The sequence below is a fragment of the Tachysurus vachellii genome, chromosome 20 (assembly GCF_030014155.1).
Source record: "Tachysurus vachellii isolate PV-2020 chromosome 20, HZAU_Pvac_v1, whole genome shotgun sequence".
NCBI lineage: Eukaryota > Metazoa > Chordata > Actinopteri > Siluriformes > Bagridae > Tachysurus > Tachysurus vachellii.
The window spans coordinates 1,210,237-1,228,094 of record NC_083479.1 but is presented as its reverse complement, the minus strand read 5'-3'; the positions used below and the strand labels follow the sequence as shown (position 1 = coordinate 1,228,094).

Genomic DNA, 17,858 nt, shown 5'->3' with positions numbered 1-17,858 from the left:
CACAAAAGATGGTGACTTTGACATTGCAAGCAACACAATGAATAAAAAACACCATCCTGTACAAGAGTATGAACATCATTTAACAACGGCGCATACGCAGCTGCATATCCATACTTATGGACATCGGTCACTTTTGCTAGCATTGCTAGCTGTAGATTCTGTAGTGCTGATCTGTATTTTGGTGACATATTGGAAAGTACCCAGTATACAGCACAAAGTTTTTGAATTTTACGTGATGTGCCAAGTGGGTGGGCAATTTCAAGGTCATCAATATATAGCTGGAGCGGTAGGATAAGATCCACTGTTGAAAGTAACTCATTCTCAAGGAAATAAGAGCCACTGGAGCATGATGCATATCGTCGCTGTCAGATGGAAACCTCCTATGTCCAAATTTTGTCAATTTCATATTTTTTCACATATTGATACTATTGCTCAGTCCCCACATGGGTCTGTTATTTTTTACAAGTTATTAACCAATCTAAAGTCTTGAAAATAGCTTGAGTGCAAATCTCTTAATGCCATTGGACACTTAAACTGTCTGAGAAATCTCATAACTCCACCTCTTCTTCACTCCGCGGGAGAGCTTCGCGGCATGTTTTGTATTGCATCACTTATAGCTCTTAAACCTTTAAAATAGAGTTTAAGAAGATGTATGTAACTACAGTCATTAGCTTTGGTTAACTATTGAAGCCTTGTCTCTTGTCAAAAGACTCTATGTGACTGCAGACTTTATTGAACACTGCTGGCAGCAGCGACGTCTGTGTCCGTACCATTCTTATCAATGACAGCATAATATCGTATCTCCCTGCTCCCAAGTCATAACGCTTATATCTCCGAAAATAAACGTGACTTTGGGAAAATGTTGTGTTAATGTTGGTACACAACAGTATGATAGCAATATAAGGTATAATAACTTTAACGATACAATGCTTAATAAGTCAAAAAAAATACAGCGTTTTTTTAATTTCCTGAAAAATAATGGTTTTGGAGATACAAGGATTCTGCCCGACAGCAACGATATTGGCCAGGCTTGGTATTTGGTTCAGAAATTTTGTTAAGAATGTCTGTGTTTTTAAACCACTCCAGAATCGTTTGACGGATGGGTACATGATGGTATGGCAAGGTTGCTCCAACTGATACTCTATTGGCATTACACATACTGTAGATAGTTGCGTTCAAAAAATATTTTTGGCGCTTGAATGAAGACAACTTTGCACCTCTAGAAGTAGCAGTAAATAAAACACTAGAGCCCATGACAGCACTTACAACTTCATCAAGTGTAGATTCTGCCATATTGTGACCATTTCTCTACAATATATCTTTAACTGTCTCCCTGATTAATGGCTGAGATAAGGAGCAGATCTGATTTAAATGCTCTACTATTTCTTGTGTAGCTGTATTTGAGACATGGAGGATAGCCTGCATCTTTAGAAATAAGGAAGATAAATTGATTCTGAGATTATTTTTTAGTTCGATTAGTGTCACTTTGACCCTCACCCCCCACATCTCTGTCTGGATATTCTTGACACAAAACACTACTGACCTCAGAAATACTAGCTTGACCATCCTCACTGACAAGGTCATTTCGAAAGTCTGATGAAAGACTTGCTCTATTTTTATGAGAATTGAATGAAGAGTACACATTTGTACTATAGTTACAACCCTTATATGAACAAGCCTCTGTTTCAAGATTTTTTAAATGTTTTCTGAGATGGCAGAAGAGAACAGATTCAGAAAATCTATGCTGAAATGGGCATAAAGGGCATTTACGTAACAAAGTCTGCTGACGCTGATCTGCATTACTTCCAATCTGGTGTGTATGATATCTTGACAAATGTGTTCTTAGACCATTAAGTGTCTTACTGTAAATGTACACATGCAATCATTATAGAGGCATGGGAGAGGGCTAACACTGGAAAAGTGGCTGTGCAGCTGTCTGTAGTGGTTAAATAATTGCATTCTTAAAGTAAAAGAACCTGAGCATAGCTTACATGTCAAATCATATTGGAGCCCACAACCTGAAAAGCAAGAAAAACAATTGCTAGTTTATGCCTCAATCAAAACAGTTACATTTAGAATTCCTTATACTTAATACAAAGTTAACTACTATAAAGGTTTAAAATCATGACCCTGGAATCCAACTAACACTGTTTTCATAGTAATGTGTTTGTTTCATATGATGTGTAGAGATAGATAATTGTATATTAATGTTTTATGTTATAACACCAAGTATAAGGAGGGTACTACATCAATGGTGCAGTGTTCATGGTTTAATATCAAGTAGGAATATGGTAGTAGTTCTGGACTTATACCAGAGAGCACAGCTTTATACTTTAGATTCTGAACAGATGTTCTCAAGTGTGTAATTATCATTCTGTTAATGCACAGCTCAAGACTTGAACACAATATAGTTCTACATCACTTTGCCAAATTAGTTTTAAAGCATATTAAATTGTATAGTTGTTTCCTGCATATTTCTGCAATCTCACTTGCTTTCTCACTCTCTAATAACTGCATATCAATGGGGAACAAACATGACAACAAAAAGTATCTTTTCCATTTTATTTAGTTTGTGTCCGCACCAGTTAATATAGGTTTTATATTAGTAATGATTGCTTTTGTTGTTTTTAAATGTGGCGTGTAAATGTTGGGTACGTTACAAGCTCAATTACGGAGGTTTGAGATGAAAAAAAAAAACAAAAACCAAATGTCTTAAAAAATAATCTATAGCTTTTGTAACCTGCACTTCACTTTGTATAGTGACCGCATTACAACATGGGTTGTTCATTATCATTGTTTAATTATCCCTTAAGACACATCTATGAAGTGTGAATACACGGATGAACAGTGTTTATAAAGTTTTGTTTAGATTAAACTGGTGGAACTGCTGACTATGGAAATACACTACATAAAAAAGGCATATTTATAATAGCTTGTAAAAAACACATTCAACACTTTACGTGATACCAATGATCCTGATTAATGCCCACAAATGGAGCACAGACCCGATTCCTCACTGTGGCTCCAACGTGAGCGTCGTTTCCGCTTTGTACGTGACCAAACTGTTGCAAAAGGTCAATTCCACTGACCTTAGACATGTGAGCCAAAGAAAGCCAAAGGAAGCCAGTCCTTAAATCAACCAACATGCTTACTACAGACAGTAACCCTTAATTAAAACTCGCAAAACATGGAGCATTTATTTATTTAATTTTCAAACATCATTTTTAAAGAAAGTAAACATGTTATATGGGGGAATTTTGGAGAATGTAATAATTTATTATATTGTAATTGTATACTATTCTTGAATAAAATCTTTATGCATATAGCTAAATTAATTAAGACCCAACCTTCATGAATTAAATGAAGTGAAATATTTTAAAATACATAATTTAAAACGTTTATTAATTTCATTTTTTTTTTTTCAGTTTTAATATTTCATCATTATATGTTTGGAGAGTTGTATAATAGATTGCTTGCAGTTTATGCTCATTTTGCCTGATTTTTTCAAAAAACCTTTGGAATTCTAATGTTGAAACAACAGAATTAAGTACAATGAAACTATACTCTTAAGTGTCACATACTTAATCTGCTAATAGTTTAAGTTCAAATATAGTTTAAATAAAAAATAATTAGTTTCATAGAATCAAAAAGTGAATAAAGTACTAGAAATTCAAAATACTTAAGTTAGTTGAATTCTTTTATAAAATTAAGTTTACTCTACTCTTTTTAATTTATTTAATTATTTTGAGCATTTGGGTTTACGGTGCAGTCAAAATTGGAAAAAGGAAATTAAATAGAAGAAATTGTTTAATCTGCTACAGTCATATTGTGTTGTCACTTAGACTGTAAAACAGCTTTAAACCAGTTCCTTTATATTGTTTCTTTTCTTGATATGATGACCGTCCCAAATGCTCTTGCTCACCTCAGTCTATAATGTTTAACAAGACATTGCATAAAATTGGAGAATGAATTACAAGAAATAACTGATATTTATATATAATATAGAAGTACCAAGAATAATTTCAAATAAACCCTTTACACAGTTCCATCTATCTTTAAGATGTTACGGTCACATTTATGGACCATTTTCACCTTTTGCCAACGTTTGCTGTGCATGAAGAGGATGAGTTTAAGATTAAAAACATCCTGAAATGATAAGCAATAGTCTTGTCATTATTATATTTTCTTGTTGTGCGCGTGAGGGTCTTTAACTAACATCATTAACGGAATTTCTCGTTTTGCGGGCAAGTAAAATGTTTATATCTTCATCTAGCGCTGTTCATCTCTATGGTGCTGAATGAGCTTCTGTCTCACTCACGTCCATTGTGCTCTCGGACGTGCTCTCACTCTGCTCTTCTTCAAACAACAGAGATGTAGTTCTGTAACATTGCTGATATATCAGTGCGAGGTGTAAAAATTAAAGAAGAAATATATTTACAAATCTTTCAGGAAATGTTCACAGTGTATCCTCGTTGGTGTGTGCATGGTTTCATTGTTTTTTCTATTAGAATGTTATGAAAATGTCCTTTGGTGTGGTTTATTGTTGCTCGATCAGATATAAAGCAGATTAATATGACAAATCATCCTATGACACGTTTATCTGTCTGCGTTTTGATTATTTGGGATTGAGTTTACGGGACATGGACCTGTGGCTGTTCCATACAAGAGCATTTTCAGCATTTGCACTCTAAGGGCCGCTATTGGACAAGATTCGTGAAGTATGAGCTAAAAACACCAAGAATCCCTCCTACTGACGGTTTAATTAATGAGGGATGAACGATTTCTTTTTGCTGCTCGGGTAAGAGCAAACTGCGTCAGATTCTGATATTTTTGGTTAAATGAATATTTCAGTTTAAAGATTTGAGTGTTAAGAATGATCAGAGGATAACGTCACTATCAGTATGGTTTATGTGCGCTCGTGTGCTGCTTCTCGGCATCGTCGGATGTCTAAAACGCAGCTAAAATGGCAGACCGTGTTTTTTATTTTCTGTGTGTACGGGATGGACTTCGGCTTTTGTCAAGCGCGATATTCAATCCCGGAGGAAGCTCCAGAAGGATCATTTGTAGGCAATATCGCAAACGATTTGGGAATAGAGATTAGTAGACTTATTTCTGGAAAAGCTCGGGTTGTAACAAAGGGCGGCCGGCAATATGTCGAACTGAGCAGAGACAAAGGCACCCTCGTAGTGAAGGAGAGGATAGACCGAGAGGAGCTCTGCAAGCAAACAACGCCCTGCAGCTTCAGCTTTGATCTGATCATGGAAAATCCCATAGAACTGCATCGGGTCACTGTGGAGGTTCAGGATATAAATGACAATGCACCAAAATTTCCTAAAGGTACCGTCAGTTTACAAATTAGCGAGAACACAGAAACTGGGACTCGCTTTCCATTATACAGAGCTGTAGATTTGGACGTAGGTGTAAATGGTATTGAAAAATATTCTCTTAGTCGTACCGATTATTTAAAGCTGGAAATAAATGATGAGAGTGATGGAACTAAACATGTAGAAATGGTTCTCCATCGAGAATTAGACAGAGAAGAACAAAATGAGCTTAATTTAGTCCTGACTGCGTATGACGGAGGATCACCCAAAAAATCAGGCACAATGCAAATTCATATTTCTGTTTTAGATGCGAATGATAATAAACCCGTTTGTCAACAATCAGTTTATAAAGCCGAAGTTAAGGAAAATCTTGCAGCTGGTACCGTAGTAACAGCAGTAAGTGCAACTGATGCTGATGAAGGAATAAATGGTCTGGTATCATATGCTATTGCTCAAGCTAGTGAAGAAGTCGGAAACATTTTTCAAATACATTCGTCAACCGGACATATTAGTACACTACGGGGATTAGACTTCGAGACAGAGAAAAATTATCAAATAAATGTTAAAGCGATGGATAAATGGGGCTTGGCAGATACCTGCAAAGTGGTTGTAAATGTCATTGATGAAAATGATAACGCTCCGTCCATACAGCTTATGTCATTTTCGAATATAATTGCAGAAAATTCTCCAGTCGGAACAACCGTGGCTGTTATTAATGTGGAAGATGTAGATTCCGGTCAAAATGGGCTTGTGCAGTGTAAAATAAATGAAAACGTGCCGTTTAAAATAGAATCGTCTCTTTCTGATTACTATGTAATAATTACTGATGAAACTCTCGATCGAGAAAACATTGCTGAATACAACATCACCATTCTGGTGTCCGATCAAGGAAGTCCTGCACGATACAGTAACAAAACCCTAAATGTTAAGATTTCAGACGTGAATGATAACCCACCCGTATTCAGTTCTGAAGAATATAAAACAACCGTTATTGAAAACAACTCTCCGGGTGTGGCTGTGCTCACGGTAAAAGCGAGCGATGCTGATTGGGGTCCAAATGCGCGACTTTCTTATTTTTTGGGGAATAATAATATACAGGGCAACCCAGTGAGTTCTTTATTCTCAGTAAATGCAGAGAGCGGGGTTATACATGCACTCAAAGCCTATGATTACGAGCAAATGAAAAGTTTCAGCTTTAACGTGACAGCCCGAGACGGAGGGTCGCCTCCTTTAAGTTCTGAAGTCACAGTGACAATCAACGTTCAAGATCAGAACGACAACGCTCCTCAGGTCCTCTACCCAGTACAGACCGGTGGCTCTGTGGTGGCTGAGATTGTGCCTCGTTCAGCAGATGTGGGTTATCTGGTCACTAAAGTGGTGGCTGTTGATGTGGACTCCGGACAGAACGCCTGGCTCTCCTACAAACTCCAGAAAGCCACAGACAGGGCGCTGTTTGAAGTGGGAGCGCAGAATGGAGAGATACGAACTGTGCGTCAGGTCACCGATAAAGATGCCGTGAAACAAAAGCTCACTGTAGTTGTGGAGGATAACGGACAGCCGTCTCGCTCAGCTGTAGTTAACATCAATGTAGCTGTAGCGGACACTTTCCCTGAAGTGCTCTCAGAGTTCACAGACTTTACGCAACACAAACAATATAATGACGACCTCACCTTTTATTTAGTGTTAGCATTAGCTGCTGTTTCTTTCCTTTTCATCACGACTGTAGTAGTTATAATCTCAGTAAAGATCTACAGGTGGAGACAATCGCGCATCTTCTATCAGTCTAATCTCCCAGTTATTCCGTACTATCCACCCGGTTACACAGACACAGGTGTTACTGGAACTCTGCCGCACATGTATAATTATCATGCTTGTATGACGACTGACTCGAGGAAGAGTGACTGTAAATATTCTACACTCGGAGGACAGAATGTTTTAGTCATGGACCGCAGTTTTACAGAAACTATGCAACGAGCAATGAGAGAAAAAGAATTCCAGCAGGACCTAGAGTCACCGGAGGTGGTAAGGAAGTAACCTTTTTATCCATAGCATGTTAAGGTTCATATGAAATATGCTATGAAATAGCAAGAAAATGTTTTTAGATTTTAAATATTACATATACAGCTTATATCAAAGCATTTTAAAACAAAGACAATCGAATGCAGTCAAAATTGAAAAAAAAAGAAAATTAAATAGGAGAAATTGTCTAATGCTATTACACAATAGTCTTGTCACTATGATATTTACTTGTTATGCGCGTGAGGGTCTTTAACTAACATGATTAACGGAATTTCTTGTTTTGCGGGCAAGTAAAATGTTTATATCTTCGTCTAGCGCTGTTCATCTCTATGGTGCTGAATGAGCTTCAGTCTCACTCACGTCCACTGTGCTCTCTGAGATAATCTTCTACACACAACAGAGATGTAGTTCTTTAACATTACTGATATCAGTGCAAGGTGATAAAATTAATTTTTATCGTTTATTGTAGCTAGTTCAGATTTAAAGCAGATTAATATGGCAAATCATCCTATGACACGTTTATCTGTCTGCGTTTTGATTATTTGGGATTGAGTTTACGGGACATGGGCCTGTGGCTGTTCCATACAAGAGCATTTTCAGCATTTGCACTCTAAGGGCCGCTATTGGATAAGTTTCGTGTAGAATGCGTCTGAAAACCACCCAGAATCCTCCTACTGACGGTTTAATTAATGAGTGATGAACGATTTCTTTTTGCTGCTCCGGTAAAAGCAAACTGCGTCAGATTCTGCTATTTTTGGTTACATGATGATTTCAGTTTAAAGATTTGTGTGTTAAGAATGATCAGAGGATAACGTCACTATCAGTATGGTTTATGTGCGCTCGTGTGCTGCTTCTCGGCATCGTCGGATGTCTACAACGCAGCTAAAATGGCAGACCGTGTTTTTTATTTTCTGTGTGTACGGCATGGACTTCGGCATTTGTCAAGCGCGATATTCAATCGCGGAGGAAGCTCCAGAAGGATCATTTGTAGGAAACATCGCCAACGATTTGGGAATAGAGATAAGTAGACTTATTTCTGGAAAAGCTCGGGTTGTAACAAAGGGCGGCCGGCAATATGTTGAACTGAGCAGAGACAAAGGCACCCTCGTAGTGAAGGAGAGGATAGACCGAGAGGAGCTCTGCAAGCAAACAACGCCCTGCAGCTTCAGCTTTGATCTGATCATGGAAAACCCCATAGAACTGCATCGGGTCACTGTGGAGGTTCAGGATATAAATGACAATGCACCAAAATTTCCTAAAGGTACCGTCAGTTTAAAAATTAGCGAGAACACAGCATCTGGGACTCGCTTCCCATTAGACAGCGCTGTAGATTTGGACGTAGGTGTAAATGGTATTGAAAGCTATTCTCTCAGTAAAAGCGATCATTTTAAGCTTGAAATACATAATCAAGCCGATGGGCAAAAATATGTCGAAATGCTATTAGACCGTGAGCTTGACCGAGAAGAAAGAGATAAGCTAAAATTAGTTCTGACTGCATATGACGGAGGATCTCCTAAAAAATCAGGTTCAATGCAAATTCATATTTCTGTTTTAGATGTGAATGATAACGCCCCGGTTTGTAAACAATCAGTTTATAAAACGGAAGTTAGAGAAAATTCTCCGTCTGGTAGTGTCGTAACTGCAGTAAGTGCAACTGATGCTGATGAAGGAATAAATGGTCTGGTCTCATATTCTATTGCTCAAGCAAGTGAAAAAGCCAGGAACGTTTTTGACATAAACGCGGAAACAGGCGCGATTACAATTTTACAAGGCTTAGACTACGAGAGTGAAAGAATTTATCAATTAAATATTAATGCAATTGATAAAGGAGGCCTGGCAGATAAGTGTAAAGTGATTATTGAGGTTATTGATGAAAATGATAACGCTCCCTCCATACAGCTCATGTCGTTTTCAAATGTCGTTGCAGAGAATTCTCCAGTCGGAACCACTCTGGCTGTTATTAATGTAGAAGATGTAGATTCCGGTCAAAATGGACTCGTGAAGTGTAAAATAAATGAAAACGTGCCGTTTAAAATAGAATCGTCGCTTTCTGATTACAATGTAATAATTACTGATGAAACTCTCGATCGAGAAAACATTGCTGAATACAACATCACCATTCTGGTGTCCGATCAAGGAAGTCCTGCGCGATACAGTAACAAAACCCTAAATGTTAAGATTTCCGACGTGAATGATAACCCACCCGTATTCAGTTCTGAAGAATATAAAACATCCATTATTGAAAATAACTCTCCGGGTGTGGCTGTGCTCACGGTAAAAGCGAGCGATGCTGATTGGGGACCAAATGCGCGACTTTCTTATTTTCTGGGGGATAATAACATACAGGGCAACCCAGTGAGTTCTTTTGTCTCAGTGAATTCAGAGAGCGGGGTTATACATGCAGTCAAATCCTATGATTACGAGCAAATGAAAAGTTTTAGCTTTAACGTGACAGCCCGAGACGGAGGGTCGCCTCCTTTAAGTTCTGAAGTCACAGTGACAATCAACGTTCAAGATCAGAACGACAACGCTCCACAGGTCCTCTACCCAGTACAGACCGGTGGCTCTCTGGTGGCTGAGATTGTACCTCGTTCAGCAGATGTGGGTTATCTGGTCACTAAAGTGGTGGCTGTTGATGTGGACTCTGGACAGAACGCCTGGCTCTCCTACAAACTCCAGAAAGCCACAGACAGGGCGCTGTTTGAAGTGGGAGCGCAGAATGGAGAGATACGAACTGTGCGTCAGGTCACCGATAAAGATGCCGTGAAACAAAAGCTCACTGTAGTTGTGGAGGATAACGGACAGCCGTCTCGCTCAGCTGTAGTTAACATCAATGTAGCTGTAGCGGACACTTTCCCTGAAGTGCTCTCAGAGTTCACAGACTTTACGCAACACAACCAATATAATGATGACCTCACCTTTTATTTAGTGTTAGCATTAGCTGCTGTTTCTTTCCTTTTCATCACAACTGTAGTAGTTATAATCTCAGTAAAGATCTACAGGTGGAGACAATCGCGCATCTTCTATCAGTCCAATCTCCCAGTTATTCCGTACTATCCACCCGGTTACACAGACACAGGAGTTACTGGAACTCTGCCGCACATGTATAATTATGATGCTTGTATGACGACTGACTCGAGGAAAAGTGACTGTAAATATTCTACACTCGGAGGACAGAGTGTTTTAGTCATGGACCGCAGTTTTACAGAAACTATGCAGCGCGTGATGAGGGGAAAAGAATTCCAGCAGGATCTAGAGTCACCGGAAATGGTAAGGAAATAAGGTTGAATATATTTTTTAAACATATTTGTAGAATGTAATGCTTTATGCTTTTTTTTAACTATAATACTATAAGATATAAAAACTTAGAAGAAAGTTTAAGCACGCACTTAAATGATTCAAGTGAATTTTTTAATTAATTTCTTTATTAATTAATATATATTTATGATAAATGCCATATGAAAATTGTTGAAATATTTGCTGTCAGTTAACGACATTAATGAAAGGTTTTAGGCTGAAAAATGCACACGGTCAAAGACAATGTTTTCCAACCAGAAAGATTAAATCAATAAATATCAGTGTATTATTTTCTTTAACAAAATAAATTCTGAAAAATATTTTAAATATGCTTTACTAAAGTTACATTTATTTTGGACTGAAAATGTACCACATGCCTTTAGTTGACTCGTGACGAATCACGTGAGCAGAAAATTAGTGAAACGTTTGTAAGAAACATTATTTTTTTTATGTTTAGTTTTTTCAAAGTCTGCGCTATATATTTGGTTCATCCAACCATCAAAAATATCATTAATATATAAACATATGTTTCGGAATTAATTTTCTTATTGGAATTGGTCATGTATCTAAAATAATGTGCCATGATTTTACAGTCTAAGAAATAATATTCGGAAAATATCTGTAATACATTGTATTGACTCAAAGGGCCGCTGTTTAACAGCACAGTTCTTGTGTCGTGGTTCAAAGCCTCAAATCCTCCCATATCCTCGCGTTGCACCAGAAATGAGAAAATAAGGCCGTCCTTTGGTTTCTCGTCGCATTTATAGAAACACCTTTGTGTTGTGCAGTCACGAAAGGAATTATATTTTATTTTATCGACTCTGTGAATACTGAATCTTGAAAAAAGACAAGGATTGCTATATAAGATACAAATTATTGCCAGCAAAGGCAGGGAAATAGCCTCAATGGCGTGGTGGCACACGGTCCTGCTTTTCTTCCTCTTTTGTTCTGACTGCGCGAGCGGACAGATCACTTATTCTGTTCCCGAGGAAATGGAGAAAGGGTCGAGGATCGGAAACATTGCTCAGGATTTAGGTTTGGGTTTAAAAAGACTGAAATCGGGGAAATCACGTATATTTTCTAGTGACAGCGCAGCATACGTGGAACTGAACAAAGAAAACGGATTGCTTCTCATTAAAGAGAAAATAGACCGGGAGTCTCTTTGCGCAAAAATAACTCCCTGCGCGCTTCATCTCCAAATGATTCTGGAAAACCCGATGGAGTTATATTCTGTTACAGTGGAGATCACGGATATAAACGACAATGCTCCTAATTTTCAGAACAATGAATTAAGGTTTGAAATAAGCGAGTCAGCAATGATCGGTGCCAGATTTGTGCTAGGCGAAGCCGTCGATCCGGATGTTGGAATAAACGGACTTCAGAGATATTCCCTTAAACCCACAGATAATTTTGTGTTGGATAAACAAGGAGATGTAACGAAGAATGTGGAGATGGTGCTACAGAAGCCCCTAGATCGAGAAAAGCAAGCGACCATAGATTTGACGCTGACTGCTTATGACGGAGGAGAACCACAGCTATCTGGCACGATGTATATACATATAACGGTAGTGGATGTTAATGATAATGCTCCGATTTTTAATCAAAAAGTTTATAAGGCTTCAATATCAGAGAATGCGATCAAAGGCACCAAATTAATAACAGTAAGTGCTTCTGACGCAGATGAAGGCTCAAATAGTCACGTGACATATGTCATATCTGACGCAATGGACAGATCTGTAGCCAGTAGCTTTCTTGTAAATCAGAAAAGTGGAGATGTTACATTAAATGGTCAGATTGATTATGAAAAATCAAACATTTACCAGCTTGTTATTCAGGCCAGAGACACAGGAGGACTCTCTGACACATGTAAGGTAATTATTGATGTGCTGGACATTAATGATAATAAACCAATTATTGATGTTCTTTCTATGTCTAGTTCTGTATTAGAGGAGGCTAAGCCCCATACTGTGGTTGCCATGTTGAAAGTAAATGATCCAGATTCAGGAGCAAATGGACAGGTTCACTGCATGATTAATGATAATATTCCCTTTACTATAAATTCACCATCAAACTATTTCTTTACTCTCCTCACAGAGGATGAATTAGATAGAGAGAGAGAAGCTGAGTATAACATCACTGTGACTTGCTCTGATGAAGGAGTTCCCTCACTGTCCAGCAGCACTTCTCTCCGTTTACACATATCAGATGTTAATGACAACGCACCTGTTTTTGAGAGAAATAATTACGAGGCCTATGTGGTGGAGAACAACACACCAGGTCTCTCTATATTCACAGTAAAGGCCAGTGATGCCGACTACAACCAGAATGCTCGAGTGTCTTATATTTTAGAAGAGAGCACCGTCAATGGACTTCCTGTGTCATCGTATGTGTCAGTGAGTGCTGATAGTGGAGTCATTAACGCCGTGCGCTCTTTAGACTACGAGCAGTTAAAGGACTTCCATTTCCGCATCAGAGCGCAGGATGGAGGCTCCCCTCCACTCAGTAGTAACGTGACAGTAAAACTTGTAGTCCAAGATCAGAACGACAATGCTCCTCAGGTCCTCTACCCAGTACAGACAGGCGGCTCTGTGGTGGCTGAGATTGTGCCACGTTCAGCAGATGTGGGTTATCTGGTCACTAAAGTTGTGGCTGTTGATGTGGACTCTGGACAGAACGCCTGGCTCTCCTACAAACTCCAGAAAGCCACAGACAGGGCGCTGTTTGAAGTGGGAGCGCAGAATGGAGAGATACGAACTGTGCGTCAGGTCACCGATAAAGATGCCGTGAAACAAAAGCTCACTGTAGTTGTGGAGGATAACGGACAGCCGTCTCGCTCAGCTGTAGTTAACATCAACGTAGCTGTAGCGGACACGTTCCCTGAAGTGCTCTCAGAGTTCACAGACCTTACGCGCCAAAAACAATATAATGATGACCTCACCTTTTATTTAGTGTTAGCATTAGCTGCTGTTTCTTTCCTTTTCATCACGACTGTAGTAGTTATAATCTCAGTAAAGATCTACAGGTGGAGACAATCGCGCATCTTCTATCAGTCCAATCTCCCAGTTATTCCGTACTATCCACCCGGTTACACAGACACAGGAGTTACTGGAACTCTGCCGCACATGTATAATTATGATGCTTGTATGACGACTGACTCGAGGAAGAGTGACTGTAAATATTCTACACTCGGAGGACAGAGTGTTTTAGTCATGGACCGCAGTTTTACAGAAACTATGCAGCGCGCGATGAGAGAAAAACAATTCCATCAGGACCTAGAATCACCGGAGGTGGTAAGGAAGTAACCTTTTTATCCATAGCATGTTAACGTTCATATGAAATATGCTATGAAATAGCAAGAAAATGTTTTTAGATTTTAAATATTACATACACAGTTTATATCTAAGCATTTTAGAACAAAGACAATCGAATGCAGTCAAAATTGGAAAAAGAGGAAATTAAATAGGAGAAACTGTCTAATGCTATTACATAATAGTCTTGTCATTATGATATTTACTTGTTATGCGCGTGAGGGTCTTTAACTAACATGATTAACGGAATTTCTCGTTTTGCGGGCAAGTAAAATGTTTAAATCTTCGTCTAGCGCTGTTCATCTCTATGGTGCTGAATGAGCTCCAGTCTCACTCATGTCCATTGTGCTCTCTGAGATAATCTTCTACACACAACAGATATGTAGTTCTTTAACATTGCTGATACATCAGTGCGAGGTGATAAAATTAAAGAAAAAATATATTTATAAATCTTTCAGCAAATTTTCAGTGTATCCTCGTTGGTGTGTGCATGGTTTCATTGTTTTTTCTATTAGAATGTTATGAAAATGTTCTTTGTTGTGGTTTATTGTAGCTCCTTCAGATATAAAGACTAATATGTCAAATCAAGCTATGACACGTTTATCTGTCTGCGTTTTGATTATTTGGGATTGAGTTTACGGGACATGGGCCTGTGGCTGTTCCATACAAGAGCATACATACATACATACATACATACATACATACACACTGTGAACTATATATATCTTGAATTCTATTATATTAATTCTTTATACTACTCCTTATGTTTATCTTTTGTTCTATGCTTATGTTCTGTAAAGCTGCTTTGTGACAATGTCCATTGTAAAAAGCGCTATACAAATAAAAACTTGAAGAGCATTTTCAGCATTTGCACTCTAAGGGCCGCTATTGGATAAGTTTCGTGTAGAATGAGTCTGAAAACCACCCAGAATCCTCCTACTGACGGTTTAATTAATGAGGGATGAACGATTTCTTTTTGCTGCTCCGGTAAAAGCAAACTGCGTCAGATTCTGCTATTTTTGGTTACATGATGATTTCAATTTGGAGATTTGTGTGTTAAGAATGATCAGAGTATAACGTCACTATCAGTATGGTTTATGTGCGCTCGTGTGCTCGTCGGATGTCTACAACTCAGCTAAAATGGCAGACCGTGTTTTTTATTTTCTGTGTGTACGGGATGGACTTCGGCTTTTGTCAAGCGCGATATTCAATCGCGGAGGAGACTCCAGAGAGATCATTTGTAGGCAATATCGCAAACGATTTGGGAATAGAGATAAGTAGACTTATTACTGGAAAAGCTCGGGTTGTAACAAAGGGCGGCCGGCAATATGTCGAACTGAGCAGAGACAAAGGCACCCTCGTAGTGAAGGAGAGGATAGACCGAGAGGAGCTCTGCAAGCAAACAACGCCCTGCAGCTTCAGCTTTGATCTGATCATGGAAAACCCCATAGAACTGCATCGGGTCACTGTGGAGGTTCAGGATATAAATGACAATGCACCAAAATTTCCTAAAGGTACCGTCAATTTACAAATCAGCGAGAACACAGCATCTGGGACTCGCTTCCCATTAGACAGCGCTGTAGATTTGGACGTAGGTGTAAATGGTATTGAAAGCTATTCTCTCAGTAAAAGCGATAATTTCAAGCTTGAAATACATAATCAAGCCGATGGGCAAAAATATGTCGAAATGCTATTAGACCGTGAGCTTGACCGAGAAGAAAGAGATGAGCTAAAATTAGTTCTGACTGCATATGACGGAGGATCTCCTAAAAAATCAGGTTCAATGCAAATTCATATTTCTGTTTTAGATGCGAATGATAACGCCCCGGTCTGTAAACAATCCGTTTATAAAGCGGAAGTTAGAGAAAATTCTCCATCTGGTACAGTCGTAACTGCAGTAAGTGCAACTGATGCTGATGAAGGAATAAATGGTCTGGTCTCATATTCTATTGCTCAAGCAAGTGAAAAAGCCAGGAACGTTTTTGACATAAACGTGGAAACAGGCGCGATTACAATTTTACAAGGCTTAGACTACGAGAGTGAAAGAATTTATCAATTAAATATTAATGCAATTGATAAAGGAGGCCTGGCAGATAAGTGTAAAGTGATTATTGAAGTTATTGATGAAAATGATAATGCTCCCTCCATACAGCTCATGTCGTTTTCAAATGTCGTTGCAGAGAATTCTCCAGTCGGAACAACCGTGGCTGTTATTAATGTAGAAGATGTAGATTCCGGTCAAAATGGACTCGTGAAGTGTAAAATAAATGAAAACGTGCCGTTTAAAATAGAATCGTCGCTTTCTGATTACTATGTAATAATTACTGATGAAACTCTCGATCGAGAAAACATTGCTGAATACAACATCACCATTCTGGTGTCCGATCAAGGAAGTCCTGCACGATACAGTAACAAAACTCTAAATGTAAAGATTTCCGACGTGAATGATAACCCACCCGTATTCAGTTCTGAAGAATATAAAACATCCGTTATTGAAAACAACTCTCCGGGTGTGGCTGTGCTCACGGTAAAAGCGAGCGATGCTGATTGGGGTCCAAATGCGCGACTTTCTTATTTTCTTGGGGATAATCATAAACAAGGCAACCCAGTGAGTTCTTTTGTCTCAGTGAATTCAGAGAGCGGGGTTATACATGCAGTCAAATCCTATGATTACGAGCAAATGAAAAGTTTCAGCTTTAACGTGACAGCCCGAGACGGAGGTTCGCCTCCTTTAAGTTCTGAAGTCACAGTGACAATCAACGTTCAAGATCAGAACGACAACGCTCCTCAGGTCCTCTACCCAGTACAGACCGGTGGCTCTCTGGTGGCTGAGATTGTGCCTCGTTCAGCAGATGTGGGTTATCTGGTCACTAAAGTGGTGGCTGTTGATGTGGACTCTGGACAGAACGCCTGGCTCTCCTACAAACTCCAGAAAGCCACAGACAGGGCGCTGTTTGAAGTGGGAGCGCAGAATGGAGAGATACGAACTGTGCGTCAGGTCACAGATAAAGATGCCGTGAAACAAAAGCTCACTGTAGTTGTGGAGGATAACGGACAGCCGTCTCGCTCAGCTGTAGTTAACATCAATGTAGCTGTAGCGGACACTTTCCCTGAAGTGCTCTCAGAGTTCACAGACTTTACGCAACACAACCAATATAATGATGACCTCACCTTTTATTTAGTGTTAGCATTAGCTGCTGTTTCTTTCCTTTTCATCACGACTGTAGTAGTTATAATCTCAGTAAAGATCTACAGGTGGAGACAATCGCGCATCTTCTATCAGTCCAATCTCCCAGTTATTCCGTACTATCCACCCGGTTACACAGATACAGGAGTAACTGGAACTCTGCCGCACATGTATAATTATGATGCTTGTATGACGACTGACTCGAGGAAGAGTGACTGTAAATATTCTACACTCGGAGGACAGAGTGTTTTAGTCATGGACCGCAGTTTTACAGAAACTATGCAGCGCGCGATGAGAGAAAAAGAATTCCAGCAGGACCTAGAGTCACCGGAAGTGGTAAGGAAATGAGATTGAATATAGTTTATTAAATGTATTTGTACAATGTTTCAGGAAAACGTTTTTTTTCAAACTATAAGAGTATAAGATATAAAACCTTAGAAGTACGTTTAAGCATTTTCTTAAACGATTATTTAATTATATCTACGGGTTTGGAAATATTAAAACCACGCCTCTCCGTATAAAAACATATCAATAAACAAATGTTTATTTATAAGGTATTTTCAACAATGTGCGTGATTTTCGTCCTGTTTAGTCCTGTCATGTGCTGCCTCTCTTTGAGGCTGAGGTTTGCGTTATTTATTTGTTTGTTTGTTTATTTATTTCTTTATTTTATTATTTTTTAATTACATTATTTATTCATTCATTATTTTTTATTAAATTTTT

The 17,858-nt window shown here is 38.7% G+C and overlaps 3 protein-coding genes across 26 annotated transcripts in view; all 3 read left to right on the top strand.

Annotated features, from left to right (window-relative positions):
• Positions 1-17,858, top strand: part of LOC132862894 (protocadherin gamma-C5-like) — a 212,980-nt gene that overhangs the window by 99,712 nt on the left and 95,410 nt on the right. For 2 of the 24 annotated variants that reach the window (XM_060895266.1, XM_060895241.1), the window contains exon 1: positions 15,013-17,471. The exons of the other annotated variants lie outside the window; for them this stretch is intronic. In XM_060895266.1, the coding sequence (XP_060751249.1) occupies positions 15,039-17,471 (2,433 nt within the window). In that variant the 5' untranslated portion in view covers positions 15,013-15,038. Of the gene's footprint in view, positions 1-15,012; positions 17,472-17,858 lie in introns of those variants that run through there. 24 annotated transcript variants of the gene reach the window in all.
• On the top strand, positions 4,847-7,358 carry LOC132862904 (protocadherin beta-16-like). The gene has a single exon (XM_060895300.1). It carries the CDS (start codon positions 4,902-4,904, stop codon positions 7,356-7,358), a length of 2,457 nt encoding a protein of 818 aa, XP_060751283.1. The 5' UTR covers positions 4,847-4,901.
• Positions 11,528-13,942, top strand: LOC132862908 (protocadherin gamma-A8-like). Its single transcript, XM_060895305.1, has one exon. It carries the CDS (start codon positions 11,546-11,548, stop codon positions 13,940-13,942), a length of 2,397 nt encoding a protein of 798 aa, XP_060751288.1. The 5' UTR covers positions 11,528-11,545.

Bases quoted from the DNA above. Each gene is read 5' to 3' on its own strand.
- LOC132862908 (XM_060895305.1), top strand. From the start codon at position 11,546: ATGGCGTGGTGGCACACGGTCCTGCTTTTCTTCCTCTTTTGTTCTGAC.
- LOC132862904 (XM_060895300.1), top strand. From the start codon at position 4,902: ATGGTTTATGTGCGCTCGTGTGCTGCTTCTCGGCATCGTCGGATGTCT.